This window comes from Sciurus vulgaris (genome assembly GCF_902686455.1).
Source record: "Sciurus vulgaris genome assembly, chromosome: 11".
Taxonomy (NCBI): domain Eukaryota; kingdom Metazoa; phylum Chordata; class Mammalia; order Rodentia; family Sciuridae; genus Sciurus; species Sciurus vulgaris.
The window spans coordinates 71,503,368-71,529,441 of NC_136472.1; the positions used below are offsets into that span (position 1 = coordinate 71,503,368).

A 26,074-nucleotide genomic window follows, 5' to 3' on the forward strand; every position below is an offset into this window, starting at 1 on the left:
ACTATTGAACCTATCTCGACCTCTTACTGAGTAAACAGGCAATATTTGAGGAGACAGTTTCTGGGTTGGAATTCCAGTCCTGCCTTTTAAAAAAACTGATATATAATTCCCATACCATTCCCTTTTAAGGCAAAAAATGCAGTCATTTTTAGTATATTCAGACAGTTGTGCAACCACTATTAATAACAAGTCTAGAACATTTTCATGGCTCTTAAAAAAAAAAAAAAATCTACAAACATTTCATTTCCCATTTCTCCCATTCCCCCAGACCCTGGTAACTACTAATCCACTTCCCATCTCTATGGATTTGTCTATTCTTCTAACCATCAACTTTTACTAGGTATGTAACTTAAACAGTTTAATCTATTATTTTCCTTTAAAAAAACTTTTTTTATTGATACATTAAACAAAATAATGAAATTCATACATTATGCCAGCTATTTCATTCCTTTCCTTTTTTTTGGTGATGCTAAGAATGGAACCCAGAACTTCATGCATGTTAAGCAAGTGCACTCTGGCACTGTATCCTATGTTACTTGTAACCCCCTGGATTCACAAAGTCACAGAAGTTTAAAAATAATGTGAACTGCATAATGAAATTGTAATATAGCATATGCACTATTCATAATAGCTAAAAAGTAGAAACAAGCCAAATGTCCATCAACTGATGAATGGAATAAACAAAAAGTGATTATTCATACAATGGAATATTACTCAGCCCTAAAAAGGAATGAGGTACTGAAATCCACTACAAAAAGAAGGTACTTTGAAAACACTACACTAAAAGGCAAGTCACAAAAGATTATATATAATTCCACTTATTACATGTCAAAAAAAGGCAAATATAGAAAGAAAAAGTAGATCAGAGGCTGCTTATGACTGGGGGATGGAGGGAAATTATGAGTGACAGCTAAAGGTTTCAGGGATTCTTTTTGAGGCTGCACAACTTTGTGAACATACTACATACTATAACATATAATAACAGATATAGTATGTAGCACATATATAGTATTATACTATACACCATTTAACAGTATACTTTCAGTGGTTGAATTATATAAATGTATCTCAATAAAGCTATTATAAAGAATTTGTGGAAGCTGGGCATGGTGCTTACACCTATAATCCCAGCAACTCAGGAGACGCAAGTAGGAGATTTCCAAGTGCAAAGCCAACCTCAGCAACTTAGTGAGGCCCAGTCTCAAAATAAAAATGGCTGGGGATATGGCTAAGTGGTTAAGTGCCCCTGGGTTCAATCCCTGGTACCAAAAAAGAGAGGGGTGGGGGAAGACTTATGGGGATCAGGTGTGGTGGTGCACACCTGTAATTCCAGCTACTATGGAGGCTGAGGCAGGGAAACTGCAAGTTAGAAGCCAGTCTGGACAACCTAGTCTCAAAATTTAAAAGAAAAGGGCTGGGGATGTATCTCAGAATGCACAAGGCCCTGGGTTACCAGTATTGCCCAAAAAATGAAAACAAACACACACACACACACACACACACAATTTATATGGAAGATGACCAGTGGTGACAGTTGTCTAAGTAATGTACTTTTTTTTTTGGTACCAAGGATTGAATCCAAGGGCACTTAACCACTGAGCCACATTCCTAGTCCTTTTTAATTTTTTTGAGACAAGATCTCAACTAGGTTGCTTACAGTCTCATTAAATTGCTAAGGATGGCTTTGAATCTGTGATCCTCCCGTCTCAATCTCCTGAGCAGCTGGGATTACAGGTGTGCACCATCACGTCTGGCTGTGAATGTACTTAATACCACTGATCTATAACCTAAAATGACACTTCTTGCTATAAGTTATGTAGCAAAATTTTTTTCTTTTCTTTTATGCAGAGCTGGGGATCAAACCCAGGTTCTCAAGCATGCTAGGCAAGTGCTCTACCAATGACCCAAGTCCCTACCCTTTTTTTATCTTATTTTGAGACAGGGCTCAGGTTGGTCTCAAACTTGTGATCCTCATACATCAGTCTCCTTAGGAGCTGGGATTACAGGCATGCACAACCATGCCTGCCTTTTACCACAATTTTTAAAAAAACCCTCTTAACAGCAAAAAATAAAAATTAAAAAACAAAAACAAAAACTACAGGGGATTTTTAAAGAATACCTGGGATTCAAAGAAGGTAAGACTGTTGTTTGCACAAATGGAGAAGCCTCAATTATTCTGCAACTCTTATATAACAAAGTATGATCTGCTTCACAAATCTTGGTCAATTACATTGGCCAAATAATACTGAATCTGACCAATAAGATATTTATAATTTTCTACCTTTTTAAAAAAAATCATGGAAGCCACTAGGAAATATTAATGTACTATCATAATCACAGCTTAAATCATATGCTATGATTCTAAGAACAGAGCTGAGCAAAAAACAGTATTTGTAGTCACTGTTCCATTATGATAACAAAGACAGCTGAGAAAAGTACCTGGGGATCACAGTAGAAACAACTTCACTGCACTAGCATATCCAAGGATGCCCCCCCAGGTAATGCAATTCTATAGCAAAACAGAAAATCAATTAAACCAATCTAGAATACTTTAATTTTGCTAATCCAGTCTATAACACTGAAGTTTAGTAACATAACAGTCTTTTTCTGGACTTAAATATTTTGTTTCTAAAATTATGAAACAAAAACCACACTTACACACATATATACATATATAAATGAAGACAGTTTGGTTATACATACTTGTTGAATTAAGTAACATCATATCTATTATTGGCATCAGATCTGCTACTTTGCTGCCATCATTATTCTCCCTCCCCGACACCACTTTACAACCCAGATTTTTAGCCCGCGAACCTGCTCGCCAGCCATTGGTCTGTTGTTATTAGCTCATGAAATTCCACTACTTAAGACTAGCTCCCCCATTTTCTCTCTCTCTCCTCCTTGCTTTCACTCACTCTCTCTCTCACCCGGTGGGCAGACGCTTAATAAAATCTCTTGTTTGAGTTCCCACATCCAGAGTGGTTTCTGGGTGCTTTCATCTATGACTCTAAAGTTGTTTTTAATAAAGGTGTTCTTTTTTTTTTTGCATTTTAAAATTTGTTCTATTTAGTTATATATGACAGTAGAATGTACTTTGATTTGTACACAAATGGAGTACAATTTTTCATTTCTGCACAGTCATACCATTTGTGCAACTGTACATGTATATAGGAAAATGTCTCATTCCACCATCTTTCTCACCTCCTGCCCCCTCCCCTCTGCACAATCCAAAGTTCCTTCATTCTTCCCTTGCACCACCCACCCCATTGTGTATCAGCATCTACTTATCAGAGAAAACATTTGGCCTTTGGTTTTGTGGGAATGTTTGTCTCGCTTAGCATAATATTCTCCAACTCCATCTATTTATATGCAAATGCCATAATTTTATTCTTCTTTATGTCTGAGTAATATGCCATTGTGTATATATACCATGGTTTATTTATCCATTCATCTATTGAAGGGCATCTAGGTTGGTTTCACAATTTAGCTATTGTGAATTGAGCTGCTATGAACGCTGATGTGGCTGTGTCACTGTAATATGCCTATTTTAAGTCCTTTGGATATAGGCCAAGGAGTGGGATAGCTGGGTCAAATGGTGGTTCCATCACAATTTCTAAGGAAATCTCCAGTTTTCCATAGTGGTTGGGCCAATCTGCAGTCCCACCATCAATGTATGAGTGTACCTTTTTCCCCACATCCTCTCCAACACTTGTTACTTGTATTCTTGATAACTGCCATTCTGACTGGAGTGAGATGGAATCTCACTGTGGTTTTAATTTGCATTTCTTTAATTGCTAGAGATGTTGAACATTTTTTCATGTATTTTTTGACAATTTGTATTTCTTCTTTGGTGAAATGCCTGTTCAGTTCCTTTGCCCATTTATTGAATGGGTTATTTGTATTTTTCGTGTTAAGTTTTTTGAGTTCTTTATAAATTCTGGAGATTAGTGCTCTATCTGAAGTGCATGTAGTAAAGATTTTCTCCCACTCTGTAGGCTCTCTCTTCAAGTGATTGTTTCCTATGCAGTGAAAAAGCTTTTTAGTTTGAATACATCCCATTTATTAATTCTTCATTTTATTTCTTGTGCTTTGCAAGTCTTGTTAAGGAAGTCTGGTCCTAAGCCAACATGATAAGATTTGGGCCTACTTTTTCTTCAATCTGGTACAGGGTGTCTGTTCTAATTCCTAGGTCCTTGATCCACTTTGAGTTGAATTTTGTGCAGGGTGAGAGATAGGGGTTTAATTTCATATTACTGCAAAAGGATTTCCAGTTTTCCCAGCACCTTTTGTTGAAAGCGCTATCTTTTCTCCATTGTATGTTTTTGGCACCTTTTTCTAATATGAGATAACTATATTTATGTGGATTTGTCTCTGTGTCTTCTATTCTGTACCATTGGTCTACCTGTCTATTTTGGTGCCAATACCATGCCATTTTTGTTACTATCGCTCTGTAGTATAGTAAAAGATCTAGTATTGTGATGCTTCCTGCTTCAATCTTCCTGCTAAAGGATTGCTTTGGCTATTCTGGGTCTCTTCTTTTTCCAAATGAATTTCATGATTGTTTTCTCTATAAGGAACATCATTGGGATTTTAATTGGAATTGCATTATATGTTGTATAACATATATGTTTTGGTAGTATAGCCATTGTGACAATATTAATTCTGCCTATCCTAGAACATGGGAGATCTTTCCATCCTCTAAGGTTTTTTTAATTTCTTTCTTTAGGGTTCTGTAGTTTTCATTGTAGAGGTCTTCACCTCTTTTGTTTCTTCACAATATTTAATTAGATCTACAGTATGAGTTTCCGGGATGATAAAAGTGGTAATATCCAAAGAGCTAAAAACATGTCTACACAAAAAACATGCATATGGGGGACTGGGGGTGTAGCTCAGAGGTAAAGAACACTTTGGGTTCCAATGCCCAACACCACAGAAAACAAAACAAACAAAAAGACTAGCACAAAAATGTTACTGCTTTAGTCATAACTACCAAAACTTACAAGCAATTAAAATGTCCTTCAGTAGGTAAGTGGATAAACAAACTGTGGTATACCCAGTCAATGGAATTTATTCAGTACTAAAAGGGAATAAAGTATAAAACCATAAAAAACGTGTAGGAACTTTAAATGTACACTATAAATGTAAGAGGCCAATCTAAAATGACTGTATGATTCCAATTACTATATGACATTCTGGGAAAGGCAAACCTAAGGAGGTAGTAAAAATATTAGCTTACCAGGGGTTGGAGGTAGGGATAAACAGGGAGAGCATAGATGATGTTTAACACTTTGTGTTTTAAAAGTATGAAGAGAGAGAGAGATTCAAGATGGCGGAACACAGGAGATCACATTCCTGGCTGCTCCCTGGCCTGAAACCAAGAAAGAAAACAGGCAGCTTCTCCATAAGGTGGGTGAACAAAAAATAAAGGGTGGAGTACTTTACTGGAATCTAAAATTGAACAATCAAAGCAGATCCACGACACAGGAGGTTGGATATAATAAAATAAGGAAAAATTTCCCAGTGGTACAGTCACACCACTAGACGCTCCAGCCAGAGCGGTTCCTCTGTGAACATAGTGGAGGGTTAAGGGAATTAAAGGAACTCGCATTTTTGGGAGGCCTGAGGCTTGTTTAGGTTCGAAGGTCTCCCTACACAATACAGGAGTGTGGGGAAAGAAGCTGCCATCTCTCCAGGTGGCAGACGGGTGTGAGGCGCGAGCTGGCAATTGAGCAAGCCAATTCCTGGCAAATTAAGACCTAGAAATAAACCAGAATAACTGGGAACACAAAGCATATTTCAATAATAACCTAACCTTGAACATTAATGGCCTAAACTCATCAATCAAAAGACTGGGTTAAAAACAAGGGCTGGGGTCATGGTTCAGTGCTAGAGTGCTTGCATGAGGCACTGGGTTCAATTCTTAGCACCACATATAAATACATACATACATACATACATACATAAATAAAATAAAGGTCCATTTAACAACAACAACAATAAAAGACCCAGGGCTGGGGTTGTGGTTCAATGGTAAAGCACTTGCCTAGCAAGTGTGTGAGGCACTGGGTTCAATTCTCAGCACCACATATAAATAAATAAAATAAAGGTTCACCAACAACTAAAAATATATATGAAAAAAAATTAAGGAAAAAAAAAAAAAAAAAAAAAACAAGACCTGACAATACGCTGTCTCCAAGAGACTCACCTCGTAGGCAGAGACATTCACAGATTGAAGGTGAAAGGATGGGAAAAAACAAATCATCCACATAGATCATGTAAACAAGCAGGGATTTCTATCCTCTAAAATAGACCATGTTATGTAAGCTATATAACTGTAATTATACAATTGTAATATTACCTTAATACATTTTTAGCAACTGTAGGGTTGTTTTGATGGCTCCCTTTCCCGTGATACTTTTTCTAGCTTTTTTTTTCTTGATATAGATTTTTATCAACTTTTAGCTGTATTATTTCTTTTCTATTTCACATATTTTTGCTCCTACTCTTATTTTAATAATCTGCTTATCTAGCATCTTTCTGATATAAATACATATAAAAGTTATAACAAATACTTATAAATTATGTGTTCATTTGAGTACTATTTCATCTCAGAGATTCTGATATCTTAAGCTTTTATCAAAACACTTTTTATTTACTTCTATATCATTACTCCTTCCAGCAAAGTGAGGGGGCTTAAAATCTCCAAATATGATTGTCGATTTGTCTTTTTAGTTTTATTGATTTTCCTCATGTATTTTGAAATTTTGTTAATAGGTACATATACACTTAGGATTGTTATACTTTCTTGAAGAAGTTACCCTATTATGGTTATGAAATGTTCCCCTTTATGTCTGAAAATACTTTTTCTTGAAATTCATTTTATATTAATAGCTCTACTTCAGATTTCTCATGTTTTCCTCTTCTTTTTTTTTTAACCGACTGGTGTACTAATAAAGTGTGTCATATGTATAGAGCATGTAGTTATCATCTGCATTTTACACATGTTGAACAATTATACCTTTTCATTACAATATCTAGTTCATTTATAATTATAATTAATTAGTGGTATTGTTGGAAAAAAGAACACTTGACATGAAGGTCGGTGGAAAACTGGGTAAATGATAGGTTTGATGATGTAATATTTTGGAAAACAGGTTGAAAAGTCCTGCTTTCAGGCTCAGAGAGAAGATTATTGGAATGCTTCTGTTGCAATTGTTCATTCTTTCATTTATCATATGGTACATAGCAACAGATTTATTTTGTTTAACACTTTTTATTTTGTAAATAAAATGATATATACAAAATGATATATATAAAAGTATGAAAACACTTTGTATAAAACAACAATGGTGGATATATATCTTTATACATTTGTCCAAATCCACAGAATGTATACCACCACAAGTGAAACCTAATATAATGATGCATATTCATCATTTTAAACTAATGTACCACTCTGGTGATGGACATTGAAAGGGGGTGAGGGTATGTATTCGTGTTGGCAAGAAGTGTATATGAAATCTCTGTGCTTTTCTCTCCATTTTGCTGTGAACCTACAATGGAACTAAAAAAAAAAAACTAAATCTTTTAAAAAATATTTTTATTCACATAAAAGTTGAAAACAAGAAAGATACATACATATAAACATCCACTAGCTTACCAAAGATAAAAAGTAAATAAATGTTTTAATGCCTAATTAGATGGCTCGTGTTTATTTCTCACTTCATTCCAAAACTATAAATTGCTAGTAAATAAGGAGGTTGAGGGATGAGAATGCAAAAACAAATAAGATCTGGATCTGAAATGAATTTACAATCCACTGAAGGAAATAAACATGCACACAGACAAAAGAGAACAAGAGAAGGAAGCACTATGCCATGCTTAATCTACATACTCACAGGGCGGGGGAGGGGGATAACATTCCTCAATTTATAAAACATTTCAGGGCTCATCCACAAGATAAAGTTAAAAATCTTTAGCAGGTATTTAAAGACTTTTACAATCAAACTTGAGCCTAGCCTCTAGTCTCATCTCCTACCCTTGACAAACAACTTCATGTGCCAACCATAGAAGGCTATTACTTATTCTCCAAGTGTACCATGTACTTGGAGAATGAGCCTTTTCTCATAATGTAATTTTGTAGATCTTCTCTTTCCTGGTTACCTTATGAACTTATAAATTTGGTATCCGATATGGTTATATCTAAAGGATAGAAAAACTAAATTAACTTTCAAAATTACTTTCAGCCTAAGAGCAGATCTTGAAAAGTATTTTAGATAGATTTAAGAATGTATCGTAAGGATGATAAAGATGAGTCAAGGGCTGGGGATGTGGCTCAGTAGTAGTAAGCATTTGCTGGCATGCGTGAGGCTCTAGGTTCAATTTCTAGGACCACACACACAAAGTTAAGTCCAAACAATCTCTACCCTCAAAAAATAGTCCAGTGGAAAGCTCAAAAAAAAGTACTAACATCAAGACTCACCTTCTTAGCATTACTTTTGTTCAAAGACTTAAATGTAAGAGTAGAAATTTAAGTTAAAACATGATTCACTTTTTCTTACAGGGTTAAAAGAAGAAATACTTAATGCTATCCCAAATTATCTTGCTCATGTATTTATTTACTAGTTTACCACTCTCAGCTATAAACGATGAGGAAAAGGAACTTCATCTATCTTATTCATGGCCATACTGGAATTGTCAGTCCCTAACTGGTACTGAATGAATTAATTAATAAATGAAAAGAAACTTCATGTATAACTAAAAAGAACAAATTAAAAAAAGAAAAGAACCCACTCCTTGGCCTATACCCAAAGGACTTAAAATCAGCATACTACAGAGATACAGCCACATCAATGTTCATAGCTGCTCAATTCACAATAGCCAGATTGTGGAACCAACCTAAATGTCCTTCAATTGATGAATGGATAAATAAACTGTGATATATATATATACACACACACACACACAACAGAATATTACTCAGCCATAAAGAACAATAAAATTATGGCATTTGTAGGCAAATGGATGAAATTGGAGAATATCATGCTAAGTGAGATAAGCCAATCTCAAAAAAACCAAAGGACGAATGATCTCACTGATAAGCGGATGATGACACATAATGGGGGATGGAAGGGGGGCAAGAATGAAGGAAGGAGGAACTGTATAGAGGGAAAAGAGGGGTGGGAGGGGTGGGGAGAAAGGGAAAAAAATAACAGAATGAATCAAACACCATTACCCTATGTAAATGTATGATTACACAAATGTTATGCCTTTACTTCATGTACAAACAGAAACAACATGTATCCCCTTTGTTTACAATAAAAATAAATTAAAAAAAAAGAAAAGAAAGAAACTTCATAAGTAGAGAACATTCACTATTTTAGGCAGTTAATGTGATCCAGAGTCTATGCAGCCTTATAATAGGCTTGCATTCTTAGAAAAATGAAAGTGGATACAGCTGAAAGAAACACACTTACAAAATCAAGTTCAAAAACTGAAATGTAGGGGGCTGAGGAGATAGCTCACAGGTAGAGCACTTGTCTAGCATCAATCCATAGTACCAAAAAAGAAAAGAAATCGAAATACTGCCAGCCATGGTGACACACACCTATAATCTCAGCAACTCAGGAGACTGAGGGAGAAGCATTGTAAGTTTGAAGCCAGATTTGGCAATTCAGCTAGAACCTGTCTCCAAACAAAATTTAAAAAGAGCTGGGCATTGTAGCACATACTTATAATTCCAGCAATTTGGGAAGTTGAGGCAGGAAGATCATAAGTTCAAAGCCAGACTCAGCAATGCAGTGAGGTCATAAGCATCCTATCTTAAAATTTAAAAAATTAAAAGGGCTGGGGATGTGGCTCAGTGGTTTAGCACTCCTGGGTTCCAGTTCCAGCAACCGCCCCCACCCACCACCAAAAAAAAAATCTAAGAGCTGGGGATGTAGCTTAGTTGTAGAAGACCCTTGGGTTCAATTCCCAGTACTGGGGTGGGGGGTGGGGGGATTCAGAATATATATTTGGTTTTAAAATAAATCCACCATCTTCTTAATGTGCTTTTTTCCCCAGATAATTTTTTCCTTGTGTTAGCTGAATTTGTAGTCTTTTAAAAATCATTTTCATAATCAAACTGGGGTTTGAACCCAAGGATACTCTACCACTGAGCTACATCCCTAGCCCTTTTTCCTTTTTAAAATTTTGAGACAGTAGCCCCCTAAACTCCTCAAGTTGGCCTTGATCTTGAGAGTAAGGACTCAGTCTCTGGAGTTGCTGAGATTACAGGCATGCCTCACTATACCCAGCTTATCGATAATTTTATTAAATATAAATGTCCTAATGTTTCAATTTTTAAAAGTTTATCAGATTGGACTAGCAAAAAGCCTAACTACGTGCTACTTATTAAGACATCTGAAACCTAAGAATATAAAGAGGCTGAAACTAAAAAGATAAAAATTATGGCCAAAGACGGTATACCTATATTATTATCAAAGTAAAGCCAGCAGGCACAAATTACATGCTAGTAATCCCAGCAGCTCAGGAGACTAAGGCAGGAAGATCCTGAGTTCAAAGCCAACCTCATGAAGCCCTAAGCAAAAATAAAAAGGGCTTGGGATGTGGCTCAATGAATGGTTAAGTGCCCCAGGCTCAATCCCTTGTACCATTAAAAAAAATAAATAAATAAAAGTAAAGCCAGATGCAGCAGCACACCTGAAGTTTCATCTACCCAGAAGGTTGAGGCAGGAGGATCACTTGAGGCCATGTTTGAAAGTTTATTTGGAGATTCAAACAGGAAAGCTCGGCTACCTGAGAAGGGAACTCCTCTGATGGAGAAGATCCTCTTTGATCAAGCATGAGCATGAAGCTTCTGGAAGGTAACGCCTAGAATAGTGAGGGAGGAAGGGGATACCCTCCTGGCCAGCCAGATCAGTCAAGTTAACACTGGCAATCAATGGGGTTATTTCACCCTCACACCCTTGAGACCAAAGTGATACCAGCCTTGACAACATAATGATATCCTATCTCCAAAAAAATAAAAGCAAAACAAACAAATTAAAATCAAAGTAAACTTTAGAGCAAAAAGAATTACTAGAAAGAAAAAGGAACATCTAATGATGACCAAAGATTCAATTCAAATTTAAGCCAGGCGTGGTGGCAACATGCCTGTAATTCTAGTGGCTCAGAGGTTGAGGCAAGAGGATTGTGAGTTCAAAGTTAGCCTCAACAATTTAGTGAGGCCCTACGCAACTCAGCGAGACCCTGTCTCTAAATAAAATGTAAAAAGGGTTGGGGATGTAGTTCAGTGGTTAAGCACCACTGGGTTCAATCCCTGGCACAAAAATATTTTTTTTTTTCAATTCACCAGAAAATATACCAATTTTAAAGATGTATGCCAAGCATTAAAGTCTTAACAGCACATAAAATAAAAATGAAAAGAACTATAAGGGTAAATATACAAAGCCACATCACAGTGAGAGATTTTAACATTATTCTCTCAGTACCAGAACAAAGATTAAATAAGGACACAGAACCACAAGATTAACAAAATTGAGTAATCATATGCAGAATTTACAACTACCAACTGCAAAATATAGATGATTTTCAGGTAGACAAAAATATTTGTAAAATCTCAATTTAATGATAGCACCTAAAGGGAAATTTTGTACAATTATACTCACACATACATATAACATGTATTAGGGTGCAAAAAGCTAAAAAAAAAATGAAGTATGTATCTTTCAAAAAATTAGAAAAGATCAACAAAATAGATCCTAAGAAATAAGAAATAAAGAACAGAAATTAAGGAAGCAGAAGACAAATATACAAGGAGAAAGACCAACAAAACCAACCAATAATTCCTAGGAAACAAATTGGTAAAACTCTATTGAATCTTATCAGGAAAAGAGAATGTATAAAATATCAGTATTAGAAATTAATGAAGGCAGGCTGGGTTGTGACTCAGTAGAGTGTTTGCCTGGCATGTGTGAGGTACTGGGTTTGATTCTCAGCACCACATATAAATAAATTATTAAAGGTCTATCAACATCTAAAACAGATTTAAAAAAAGAAATTAATGAAGGCATAACTACAGATTCTGTAGACACAAACACACAGAGCAGTGTGTGCTAATAAATTTGAAATATTAGATAAAATATACAAAGTCCTAGAAAGATAACAAAATAAGTAAAGAAAAATCTTAAAAAGTCTTGTAATAACTAAAGAAATTGAAACCTGTTATGGTTTGGATGTGAGGTGTACCCCCAAAAGTTCAAGGGTGAGACAATGCAAGAAAACTCAAATGAGAAATGATTGGGTTATAAGAGTCTTAACCCAATCAGTGAATTAATCCCCTGATTAGGATTAATTGAGTGGTAATTGAAGTTAGGGTGTGGCTGGAGGGAGGTGGGAACTGGGGTGTGGTTATGGGGGTATATATTTGTAGGTGGCAAGTGGAGACCTCTCTCTCTGATTCCTGACCATTCATTGTGTGAGCTGGTTCCCTCTGCCCACATTCTTCCACTATGATTCCTGCCTCACCTCCAGCCCCAAGGAATGGAGCCTGCTATCTATGAATTGAGACCTCTGAAACCATGAGCCCCTAAATAAACTTTTCCCCCTCTACAGTTGTTCTGTTCCGGACCTTTTAGTCATAGTAGCACAAAAGCTGACTGAAACAAAACCTTAATTTAAAAATCTTCCCCATGGTTGCAAAAAGCCAAGATTTACTCTTGAATAAAATAAGGTAGGAGGTTTGCTCTCTGGGAAATCAGAAATTTTTATTTAAAGTTAGAGTGAGTAAGATAGTCTGGTACTGCTGAAAGGGTAGACAAACTAATCAGGAGAATAGAAATCCCAAAACCAGACCAATAAATTTATACACACTTATTACAAAAGTGACATATCAGAGCAAGAGGGAAAAGGTTATCTTAAATATAGTGGGGCTGCAGGTGTAATTCAAGTGTTACAGCATTTGCCTTACATACAATATCCGGCATCATAATCAATCAATTGAAACATGTGGTAGGCCTGTGTTCAATTGTAGCTCCCCCCAAAAAATAGACACAGGATGTGGGGATAATTATGTATCCATACTGGGCCACATACCCACCCACTAACAAACACACACACACGCACTCTCTCTCACATTTTTAAAATAAAAAATAAAAAATGTGAAAGTTAAAAAAAGGAAAGAAATCTGACATCATAGCGCACACAAAACTAATTTCTGTGGATTATAACTTAAAGGCAAAACAAATTTAAAAATCACTCTAAAATTTATAATAAATTCCAGACATGGCACATGCTTGTAATCCCAGTTATTCTTGAGACTGAGGCAAAAGGATCATAAGTTTGAGCACAGCCTAAGCAAGTAAGCAAGACCCTGTCTCAAAAAATAAAGGGAGGGCTGGGGTTGTGACTCAATGGTAGAGTGTTTGTGTGAGGTACTAGGTTCGATCCTTAGCACCCATAAAATAAAGTCACTAATCATAGAGAAAAGACTGATACATTTATTTACATTAAATTTAACATTATTTGTTTGTGAAAAAATTGCTATCGAGTGAAAAAAAATCAAGCAAGTAGGTTGGTGAGCTTAGGAAAAACATCACATTTTTTGGACCCGAGTTTTGAAGGAGAGGATGAAGCAATACCATTGGTGTTAAAACTTTTTGTTTCTCAAAACTATGACCGCATACATTAACTTTTCTCCTGATGGCATATTTTAACCAAGTAAGTTTTGAACTTGAAAAATACTACTGGATATTACAATAGTGATGTAATTAAAAAATTTTAAATCCAAGGAAGAAAAACAAAGCTAGTAGTAGAACAAATTTTATACTATACCAGTTTTTAAATATTCACAATTAGTAAATGAAAGTCATTAGTCTCATGGAATTTTAAATTTGCAAAAACACTAAAATATAGAAATATATCATTTTGATATACAGAATAAGCTTTTCTGTATTTAAGGCAGTTTGGGTTTTGTTTATTTAGTTTCTTGTTTTTAAAAAGTAGAACGCCCAAATAGTATATCAGGATCTATGTCTCACTTGGTCAGCATTCAAGTCAATGCCTCCTATTTATAATGAAGTTACCCCAAAATTCCAAAAAAAGGGAGTCAAAATCTACTTAGGAGACCCCTTTTTACTATACATTCAAGGACACACTTCAGCATCTTTTCTCATATTCCTGTTCATTTGTGATCACCAGACTCCAAAATTAAAATAGCTTCTTTTCACAGAAAGATAAGGACTATCTAAATTTAAAACTTAATTTGCATGTCTTCTGTATTCATTCAAAGCCCTTTGGCTAAGCTTACTCTCAAAACCTTTAATAGTGCACTAATGATATTCTCCTATGAATAAATTTTACTCATTCATTCACTGGCAGTGCTGGGAACTGAACCCAGGTGCTGAAACGTGCTATGCCAAAATTGAGATCTAGATTTTTTGGGTTTTTTTTTTTTTGTAGTCCTGGGTATCAAGGACCTCAAATATACCAAGCTAGCACTTTAGCACTGGGTTACACTCTCAGCCCTAGAGTTTAAATGATCATTTCAATCGGAGACTAATATTAACATGGGCAGTATGGCTATTCATTTTTTACTCAACAATATTTTTACATTTTCCCCTACTACCCCTGTGCAAACACATTATATAGTATTACATGCTACCATTTTTCTATCTATCCCACTTCCCACCAATATCATACAATAGATTTATATAATAAAGACTGAAGGAAATCAATCACCAAGAAATCCTGATTAAAAAGAAGTTCATGCTAGGTGAAGCAGTGCAGGCCTAAAATCCCATAGGATGCTAAGACAGGAGGATCTCAAGTTCAAGACCAATCAGTAATTTAGTAAGGCCATCTCAAAATAAATAAAAAGGTTTGGGATATAATAGCAAAGAGGAAGAACACCCCTGGAATCAATGGGGCAGGAGGAGCTTATATCAAGGCAAGGAAGAACAACTAAAACTAGTGAACAAGAACATTTAATCATCAACAAATATATTGCTACAGAACACAAAGTAGGATCTGTTAACAGTTGTAGGTATACTACTGGTTTTATCTGAACACTTTTAGCTTTTTCAAAAACCACTTTCTTTACTTGAGAAAAAATATTCTCCAGGTGCTTTTATGACTCACTCTAATATTTCCACAATCTCTTCAGTCAGGAAATTCTTCTACATGTATGACTTGACTTCACTATTTCAGTTTAAACCTCTCTCTTCAGATTGTGGAAGATACTTTGAGACTGCAAAATGTCTTGTTCTCAAACTTCTGTCCACTAATTTTTGCTTTCATCAAAGTGATCTCACCTGCTGCAATTATTACATTAGTGCTCTAATGGAGATTTTCAATTTATCTTACTACATTCATTAATTGAATTTTTTTATAAGAAAGGGCTTTTCCTATTCCCTTATTTATAATAGTATAGATTCATGAGTGAATATTTTAATTCTATCAGTTATAATCCAATTCAATATTACCTTTCCCCCACCCCAGTACTGGTGTTTAAACTCAGGGCAAGGTATGCTAGGCAAGCACTCTACAGCTGAGCTACATCATCAGACTTTTTTTAAATTTTGAGACAGTTGCCAAGGCTAGCCTCAAACTTGCAATTCCTCTGCATGTACCACTGTGCCTGGCTTTCATATGTTGGCTTTAACAATCAAATGAATTAAAACCATAAAGCATTAACAGGGCATGATATGTATGTAATAAGTAATCAAATGTTAGTTGATTATTATGTATGAAAACAAACATACTATTATCTGGAAACCACAAAAAAATGGATTTGCTTAAAACAATAAAGGCAGTATGGCTATTTTTAAAAATTTGGGGCTGGGGTTGTGGCTCAGTGGTAGACTGCCTGCATGTGTGAGGCACTGGGTTCAATTTTCAGTACCACATATAAATAAATAAAAAATAAAGGTCCATTGACAACTAAAAAAATATTAAAAATTTATAGTCTCATAGGAAATACACATAATTATTAATCATTCTAGTTATCAGGAGGTGCTATTTTGAGTTTCACATGTGTTTGCAAAGGAATATTAAGCACTGTATTAGCTTGCTATGGAAGCCATAATAAAATGCCACGAAGTATCACCCCAAGTGGTGTAAATAACAGAAATTTATTGTTTCCCAGTTCTAAAGACTAGAAATCTGAAATCGGGGTATCAGTGGGGTTGGTTCCTTCTGAAAGCTGTGAAGAATCTATTCCAATGTTCTTCCCCAGCTTCTGGTGGTTTGCTGGCAATTCTTGGCATTCCTTGGTATACAGAGCAGAAACCTGTTCTCTATCTTTATCTTCATGTGGTATTCTCCTGTACATCTATGTCTAAATTTCCTTTTAATAAGGACACCAACCATATTGTATTAGGATCATACCCCAGAATGAACTCATCTTAACTATATCTCTAACACACCCACCTTCTAAGCTACTGAAGGTTATGACTTCAACATATCAATTTGGGGATGTTATATTATGATATAAGAAATATATATATTTGGACAAAATGATAACTAAATGACTGATAACACCATATTACAGAATACTTGTTACACATTTCCTATATTTCTCAGAAAGGCTAAGGATCATTTGAACTGTTTAATCTTTGCATACCTCTGAAATTCTTGCCCATTTTCTTTTCTTAACCAAAGTGTTAATTTAAGCATGACTGCCATGACTGCTGTTTTCTAGTAAACCAGAAGTATGATATGATTTCATATTTATCCTATATTTTTAATTTGACTTTACCATCTAAATGTAATGTTCATATGTTGATTCCTCAAGAGTGAAGAGAAGGCATTACATTAAAATATTTTTTTGGTAGAAATTTGTCATGTTAGAATGTAAGGTTCCATTAGCCATAAGAATGTTGGCTTGTTTCAGAGAGGTCAGTAAATAAAATGCATTACATAGGGGGGAAAAAATACACATTTGGGTCTACTCCATAGTTCCTGACACATAGCTACTAACGCTCTAGTCATTTCCCTTTTTTGTAAAAGTGATAACAGTGAAAAGGACTATCACTTTTTAAAATTTATTTACTTATTTATTTTGGAGACTGGGCCTTGCTAAGTTGCTGAGATTGGCTTTGAACTCACAATCCTCCTATCTCAGCCTCCAGAGCTGCTGGGATTACAGGTGTGCACTACCATGCCCAGCTCCTTCCATCTTTTAATATTCATAACAAACTCCTTTCAATCCCACCTGAGTTTATGTTAATGAGATGACTTTTGGAAAGCCTTAAAGGATGGGAATCTGGTAGCCAGAAGAACCAAACCATGTGATTATATGGTTACAGAGTTGGAAGAACCAACCATATAATTATAGAGTTGGAACTTCCAGCCCCATCTCTAGGGAAGGTACAAAGGCTGAAGTTTGTACTTATCACCAACAGTCAATGATTTAATCAATCATACCTAAGCATAGAAGTTTCCATAAAACCTAAAAGTCAAGATCTAGAGAGCTTCTGGGTTGCTGAACTCACTGAGGTTCTGGAAGGATTGGAGTGGGCATGGAAGCCTCCTCTACCTTCCTCATACCTTGTCTTATGCACTTCTTCCATCTAGCTATTCCCAGGTGCACCTTTTTAAAATAAATAGGTAAGATGGGCATGGTGGCACACACCTATAATCCAGCAGCTCAGGAGGCTGAGGTAAAAGGATTGCAAGTCAAAGTCAGCCTTGGCAACTTAGTGAGGCCCTGTCTCACAATAAAAAATAAAAATGAACTGGGGATGTTGCTCAGTGGTTAAATGCCCCTGGGTTCAATCCCTTGTTTGTATGCATGCATAAACAAATAAACAAACAGGTAAATATATTCAAGTGTTTTTTCTTCTCATTTACTTAAGAGGAAACTGAGGCAGAGGTTGTGTTTTCTTTTAAGAGCATGTAATTTAAGACAGTGGAGCTTATGTTAGAGTGTGTGCTCAGCATGCACCAGCCCTAGGTTCAATCCCCAGCACTAAAAAAAAAGCACATAATTTATAATTTGGCAGAGCCAAGGATGAAGTTAAATTTTCCTAATTCCTCCAGGATTTACCCACTTAGATCACAATAAATTTTAAATGTTTCATTGACCAAAGGAAACAAATGTTCCATAGTAAATAATTTGATAAAAAAACATAAAAGGCTTACAAATTAATAATACCCTATCATTACTTCAGGAATCATCTAGTCTTTTCCCTATTTTTTTTTTTTTAACAATACCATGATGACGCTTCCCTCACCTTCTTAAGGAAAAGACACGAACTTATAGGATAAATAGGACAAATTCAATATCTTAAATTCAAATGACTGGACAAATTCAATATTTTATGGTTACCTATATGACCATTATGCTAGACACAAAAAGTAGAGATCCAAAAGGCTTAAGACTAGATTTTTTTTTGTTGTATCATTAAATACTACAGATCAAAATATCTTTAGAACAGAGTAAGTCTAAAATCTGCCTAAATCTGAAACATCACATTCCTTATTTCCCTATTATAGTCAACTTAATTCATCATGATTTAGATAATCTAAAGTGAACATCCATGCATTTCTGGAGTATTCTTTAGTTTTAAGAAAGGTTAAGACTACATGAAATTACTGAAATTAAAGTAAAATAAAATTTAAAAGTCAATTCCCCAGTCACAGGTATTGGACATTTTGCCAACTCAGAAAGTCCAATTTGTCCAGTTGATAATCTAGAGAACCTGAAATATCACAACCCCAAAACACATGAAGGAGATTATTGTCAAAATAAAGATTTCTTAAGTTACATACATACAGAAGAATAATTCAATAAGATCTTTAATCTTTTAGCAACCATATCAAAATACTGAGAATACAATATGTGGAATTTGCTTCGAATAACCCACTTTGGTACCAGAGTGGGAGTTTTATATAGCCAAGGGAAAAAAAGAAGTCTTGAGTTGGTAACTACTGACACTGCTGAGTAAGCATTATAGTGGGGGTTTATAATAAGTTTGAAATCTTTCACAATAAAAAAAGTTTTAAAATATCTTAAGGACCCCAAAACACGGTATTTGGTTAAATCGCAAATTAATTTCTTAATATACCATTTATACCCACTGCCTACTTCTGAATCCTTAACTCCTCAAAACTCAAACTATTTTCTGAAAAAAACTCATCTAGCTGGGGTTGCAGCTCAGTCGTAGAGCGCTTGCCTGGCACATGCGAGGCGCCAGGTTCGATCCTCAGCACCACATACAAATAAAGATATTGTGTCCATCTACAACTAAAAAATATTAAAAAAAAAAAAAAGTACTCATATAACCAGGCCTGGTGATGCACACCTATAATTCTAGCAACTTGGGAGGCTGAGGCATAAGGATCCCAACTTCAAGACTAGCCTGAGCAAATGAGCAAAACCCTGTCTCAAAAGAAAAAAGAAAAAGGCATGGTAATGTAGCTCAGTGGTAGAACTACCCTGGGTTAAATTCCCAGTACATGAGGAGAAAATCACTTACTCGTTTCTTAATAAATCCAATGGTCTTTTCTGAAAAGACATTTTCCTCCATCTAAGCCACTGACTAGAGTCATACCAGATACTTGGGATATCAAATCTTTCTCCCCCTAGGTTAATTGTTAAATTTTTATTTCATTATTTATTCAATTTTTTTACTTTTTGTTGTTTGCAATACTGGGTTTTGAACCTAGGGCCTCACACATGCAAGTTAAATGTTCTACCATTGAGGTATAGCCCCTGTCCTTTTTTATTTTGAAACAAGGTCTAAGTTGCTAAGGCTGGCCTCAAACTTGTCAATCCTCCTGCCTCAGGCTTCTGAGTAGCTGAGACTAAAGGTAAGCACCACCACACCCAACCATGACATTTTTGTTTTGAAAGCAAAAAAAGTTCCTGTAATTTTCATTTTTATAAAGTTCACTATGATATCAATGCAGGATGAACTGAAGGGGAAGTCCAAAGACAGAGGTTGGAAGGTACAGAGTAACAGAAAAAACTTAAATTTGCCTTAAAGCTCCCTATTATCCACTGTACACAAGAGAATAGAGATTGTAACTATTTGTTAATGACCATATTACACACAAATCAGCACTGTACCTAGTATACAATCAGTATCAGATAATTAACCACTAATATTACACAATTCTTAGCATGGAAGATTAAAATAAAAAGAATGGAAGATTTTAAAAACCGTCTTGGGCTGGGGAGATAGCTCAGTTGGTAGAGTGCTTGCCTCGTAAGCACAAGGCCCTGGGTTCAATCCCCAGTGCCGCAAAAAAAATAAAAAAGTCTTCTATACAGCATATACCTTAAATAATGATTTATAACACATACTAGAGTTGGGAAGGTAGTTCAATGGGACAGTCCTTGCTTAGCATTAACGAGGCCCTGAGTTCCTCTGACCCCTGGTATCACAACCTTCTGCCAAAAATGCCCAATTATTATGGTAACAAATAAAGATGGGTGAACAATAAAGGTTTATAAAAGGCACATTATAAAAGACTTTAACTTACACAAAAGTGTTCTAGACTTCATCTCAAAGAGAAGTCTATGTGGGATGCAGACAAAGTTTTGTGCACTCTCACAGTAGCAGAACAAGATAACACTGATCTCAACTACTGATTAACTATAAAAATCAAATAGTATTTATCCTTTCGTGACTGGCTTACTTCACCTAGCATTAATGTCCACAAGGGCCATCCATGTTGTAGCATATGTCAGAATTTCCTTAAAAAAAAAAAAAAGAATTTCCTATCCTTTTAGGGCTAAATAATATCCTATCATATGTATGGATCACTTTTTTTCTAATAGGCAATCACTCTATTACTGAAATACACTCCCAGACCCTCTATCACATTTTGTTTATCCATTCATCTGTAGATGGACACTTGGGTGACTCCATCTTTTGGCTACTATGAGCATGGTTGTAAATCAAGTGGTTTTAATTTTTTTTTCAATGTGCTTTTAAAAAAGAACAGAAACTCTAAAGAGCCTAAGTTAACTCTAAATATCTACATGTAAGTGTTGGTTCTCAAAAAAGCTAATTCATCCAAATTAGAAACTCAAAAGCAAATGGAGAAGTGGTAATTGCCCAACAAACTACATCAAGTTCAATTTTAAACTGATAGTGGGTAAGCTGAGAAACATTTTGATTTGTGCCACAGAACCCCCAAATGACTCCGGAACTCCTGGCACCACATACACATAGAAATAAGGGTGAATGTGGAGCTAATAATGGAAGGAATGGATTAATCTGTTTAACAAGTAAACTGACTCTCTTACATCCCTTTCTCGATTCCACACAATCAGGTTCCTGCTCTACTTCATCAGAATATCAGAATTTTCATGCCAAGAAAGGAAAAGAGGATTTCTGGACTAGAGAAAACAAGGTATGATTGAGAGTATAAATGAGGCTGAAAACATGGAGTAAAACAGAACTAAAACCAAGGAGACTAGAGCCTGGGATGTAGTTCAGTGGTACAGCAAGTAACATGCTTAGCAACTAAAAGGTTCTGTGATCACCACCCCACCACCACCACCACCACCACCACCACCACCACCCCACTCCCACCCACCCCCCCCAAAAAAAAAGAAAAGAAAAGGAGGAGACAAGAGTAGGGCAAGAGGGAAAACTAAATCCACACTGTATAACTTCAAATCCTCTCTCCATCCAGAGAGAATATACCAGGATCTTTCTCTCCAAAAGGCCACTGGGTAATTCTTCAGGAAATGTAACGGGCAAAAGACTTAAAGACCTAACGTTACAAAAAAACAAAGGACAATAATCTCGCTGATAAGCGAATGATGACACATAATGGGGGGTGAGAGGGGGGCAAGAATGGAGGAAAGAGGGACTGTACAGAGGGAAAAGACGGGTGGGAGGGGTGGGGGAAGAAAAAAATTAACAGAATGAACCAAAAACTATTACCCTATGTAAATGTATGATTACACAAATGGTATGCCTCTACTTCATGTACAGAGAAACAAGATGTATCCCATTTGTTTACAATAAAAACAAATTAAAAAAGAAAAAAGACCTAACATTAGAGATTCCTCCCCCTCCAAAAAAAGAATTCAGATTGTTCTACAGTGAAGCACCATAAATTCACATAAAGGCTAAAATAATTTTTTTTAGAATTTGACTTTTAAATAGACGGAATAGCTAAGAATCACTAGTTTTTTGAGAACTACATCAAACAGGGAAACAGAAAAATTAAAACAGGTGAAAAACAATTTATAAAAAACTAAGCATTCAGAGAAAAAAAAGCCATATAACTCAAAATCCTAAAAATGACAGAAAACACTGGAATCAAAAGGATGCTTCTGAAAGTGAAAAGCTCTTTGAAATGATGACAACAGAAATAAAACTTAATAGAAGAAAGTTGGAAAAAATTTATTAGACTTAAATAGAAAAATAAAGAAATAGAAAACAGGAAAGATAATATAAAATCATAAGACCAATCCAGAAGGTTTAATAAGAATTCCAAAGAGAGGACCCACTTCCGTTACTTGCTGCTGAGGACTGCGCTCTCCCCGGGTGGGTGAAGGATCCCAAGATGGCTGGGCGCAAACTTGCTCTAAAAACCACTGACTGGGTAGCTTTTGGGGAGATCATTCCCGGAAATCAAAAGACTATTGCTAACTCCCTGAAGTCCTGGAATGAGACCCTTACCTCCTGGTTGGCTACTCTGCCTGAGAAACCGCCAGCTATCGACTGGGCTTACTACAAGGTCAAGGCAGGCTTGGTGGATGACTTTGAAAAGATGTTTAATGCCCTAAAGGTTCCTAGGCCAGAGGATAAATATATTGCGCAGGTGGATGCTGAAGAAAAGGAAGATGTAAAAAGTTGTGCTGAGTTTGTGTCTCTCTCAAAGGCCAGGATTGAAGAATATGAGAAAGAGCTAGAGAAAATGAAGAACATAATTCCATTTGATCAGATGATCATTGAGGACTTGAATGAGGTCTTCACAGAAACCAAATTAGACAAGAAGTATCCCTATTGGCCTTACCAGCCCATTGAGAATTTATAAAAATTGAATGCAGGAGAAAGCTCTGCCCTTCTATTACAAACTTTGGACATTAAAAATAATAATGAGGGTTTTTCAAGATGGCGGCCTAGAGGGCGGCTGCATTTCATGTTGCTCCAGGACTCAGGATTCAAAAGAGGAGGTATTGAGACACTTGGGACCAACTCAAAGCAGCCGGGTGACTCTCACCCATTGGGGAGGCGTCCCGGATGGGACGGTGGTCTCGGAACGCAGGAAACTTTGTGAAGTAGAGCTGCCGGCGAGACGCCCCTCCCCCCGCCGGAGCAGTGAACTCGGACAACTGGGAGCCCTGTAAAGGAGGCCGCTCGGCACAGCGCTGGGACTCGGAGCAACCACTGGGGCTCCGGCGGCTGCCCAGGGGAGGAGTGGCGAGGAGAGCTGTGTGGACTCAGGACACCGGGGCCTGCCCTGAGGACGAGGAGGAGGAGCGTGGCCACTTGGATTCGGAGTGACTGCACCAGAGCTACAGGCGGTTGCCAGAGGAGAAGCTGCGCGGCGAGCTGTTTGGACTCTAAGCTACCGCTTCTGAACACCGGGGCCTGCCCTGAGGACAAGGAGGAGGAAGAGGAGCGCAGCCGCTTGGATTCGGGGTGACTACACCAGAGCTACAGGCGGTTGCCCGAGAAGGGGCTGTGTGGCGAGCTGTTTGGACTCAGACCACTTCTGAACCCCGGGGCCTGCCCGGAGGAGGAGGAGGAGGAGGAGGAGGAGCGTGGCGAGTCGTTTGGACTTGCAGTGACTGCATTAGCGCTCCAGGCGGCTGCTCAGAGGAGAAGGCGAGTGGTGAGTTATTTGGACTTAAAGTGACAGCACCCGAACACAGGGGGGCTGCCTGGAGGATAAGCGTGGTGGGTCGCTTGGTCTCGAGTGGCCGCACCAGAGCTCCGGGCGGTTGCCCAGAGGACCCGTGCAGCGGGTCACGTGGATTCAGAGCCACTCAGAGCGACCGCTCCTGAACACCCGGGGGGTTATCTGGAGAAGGAGGAGGAACAGGGAGGGTCACGTCGTCTCGGAGTGATTGATTGCCCTGGGCTACGGGTGGTTGGTGGGAGGAGGAGGCACGAAGTGAGTTTCTTGGACCCCTAGTGACCACACCAGAATACTGGGCGGCTGTCTGGAGGAAGAGGCCTGTGGCGGGTCTCTGGGACTCAGAGCGATTGTTCGGGGCCCCAGGTGGCTGCTCAGAGGAGGGGCCGCATAGCCAGGCGATTAGGTGCAGAGCAGGGTCCCAGGATCTAGGAGGCTTCTGGGTGGAAGAGCCGCACAGAGATAGGCTTAGGGCGGAGCGAAGGTTCCAGGCCTGCGGGCAGATTCTCTGAGGAGGGGCAGCCTAAGGAGATTCATCTGCGAAGGGTGAGGCTCCCAGGCCCAGGAGGCAGGGCCGGGCCCCTGGGAACTTTGCAGAGGAAGGCAACCCAGCCCAGGCGGTAGCTGTAAATTGAGGGGAACCTCTAGGAGGGAACTGACCAGCGAGACCTCCCCACCGCGTGAGTCTTCCCTGCTGGGTGAGGTTTCCCCACAAGGACGGTAAAACCAGAGACTCAGGCCCAAACAGGCCTTGCCTCAACCCGCAGACTAGGTCCCCTTTGGATGACCATTGGTTGACAAGTGGAGGCACCTCTGCCCACTAGCAGGGATTATACGCCACCTGAAGGCCACAACTCCTAGAGAGGCAGCTTCCTTGAGGAGCACTGCATTATCAACTTCCTCCAAGACTTCAGCCTACTGAAGGCTAAGGGGGGATATATATAGAAATCTTCAGGGACATTGTAAGTCAATAGAGGAAATCTGCAATATCTCAGCGGTCCATTGATACATGAACAATATGAGAAAACAAGGAAAGAAAATGCTGCAAACAAATCTAGATGTTACATCAATAAAACCCAATGACAGCATGGCAGAAGAAATGACAGAAAAGGAGTTCAGAATGTACATAATTAAAATGATCAGAGAAGCAAACAATGAGATGAAAGAGCAAATGCAAGCATTGAATGATTGCACCAATCGACAGTTAAAAGAGCAAATACAGGAAGCAAAAGATCATTTCAATAAAGAGTTAGAGATATTGAAAAAAAACCAAACAGAAATCCTTGACATGAAGGAAACAATAAACCAAATTAAGAACTCCATAGAAAGCATATCCAATAGGATAGAACACCTGGAAGACAGAACCTCAGACATTGAAGACAAAATATTTAACCTTGAAAACAAAGCTGAACAAACAGAGAAGATGGTAAGAAATCATGAACAGAATCTACAAGAACTATGGGATATCATGAAAAGGCCAAATTTAAGAATTATCGGGATTGAGGAAGGTCTAGAGAAACAAGCCAAAGGAATGAACAATTTATTTAATGAAATAATATCAGAAAATTTCCCAAATCTGAAGAATGAAATGGAAAATCAAATTCAAGAGGCTTATAGGACTCCAAATACACAAAATGACAACAGACCCACACCAAGGCACATTATAATGAAAATACCTAACATACAAAATAAAGACAGAATTTTACAGGCTGTGAGAGAAAAGAACCAAATTACATTCAGGGGGAAACCAATATGGATATTAGCAGATTTTTCAATCCAGACCCTAAAAGCTAGAAGGGCCTGGAACAACATTTTTCAAGCCCTGAAAGAAAATGGATGCCAACCAAGAATCTTATACCCAGCAAAACTTACCTTCAAATTTGACGATGAAATAAAATCCTTCCATGATAAACAAAAGCTAAAAGAATTTACAAAAAGAAAGCCAGCATTACAGAACATTCTCAGCAAAATATTCCATGAGGAAGAGATGAAAAACAAAGAAGCAAATCATCAAAGGGAGGAATTATCCTAAAGGAATTGTCAAATAAAGGAGGAAACAAGTTGTGTCAAACAAATAAATAAACAAAATTTTAAAAATGAACCAAATGACCGGGAAACCAAATCATTTCTCTATAATAACCCTGAATGTTAATGGCCTGAATTCATCAATCAAAAGACATAGACTGGCAGACTGGATTAAAAAGAAAGATCCAACAATATGTTGCCTGCAAGAGACTCA

At 37.3% G+C, this 26,074-nt stretch overlaps 2 protein-coding genes across 3 annotated transcripts in view; one reads left to right on the forward strand and one right to left on the reverse strand.

Moving 5' to 3' along the window:
- The window catches only part of RAB6A (RAB6A, member RAS oncogene family), a 74,997-nt gene that overhangs the window by 35,077 nt on the left and 13,846 nt on the right, over positions 1 to 26,074 (reverse strand). The window lies entirely within an intron of this gene.
- On the forward strand, positions 21,560 to 23,069 carry LOC306640018 (ATP synthase subunit d, mitochondrial-like). The gene has a single exon (XM_079103829.1). The coding sequence runs from the start codon at positions 22,537 to 22,539 to the stop codon at positions 23,008 to 23,010; it is 474 nt and encodes a 157-aa protein (XP_078959955.1). The 5' UTR covers positions 21,560 to 22,536; the 3' UTR covers positions 23,011 to 23,069.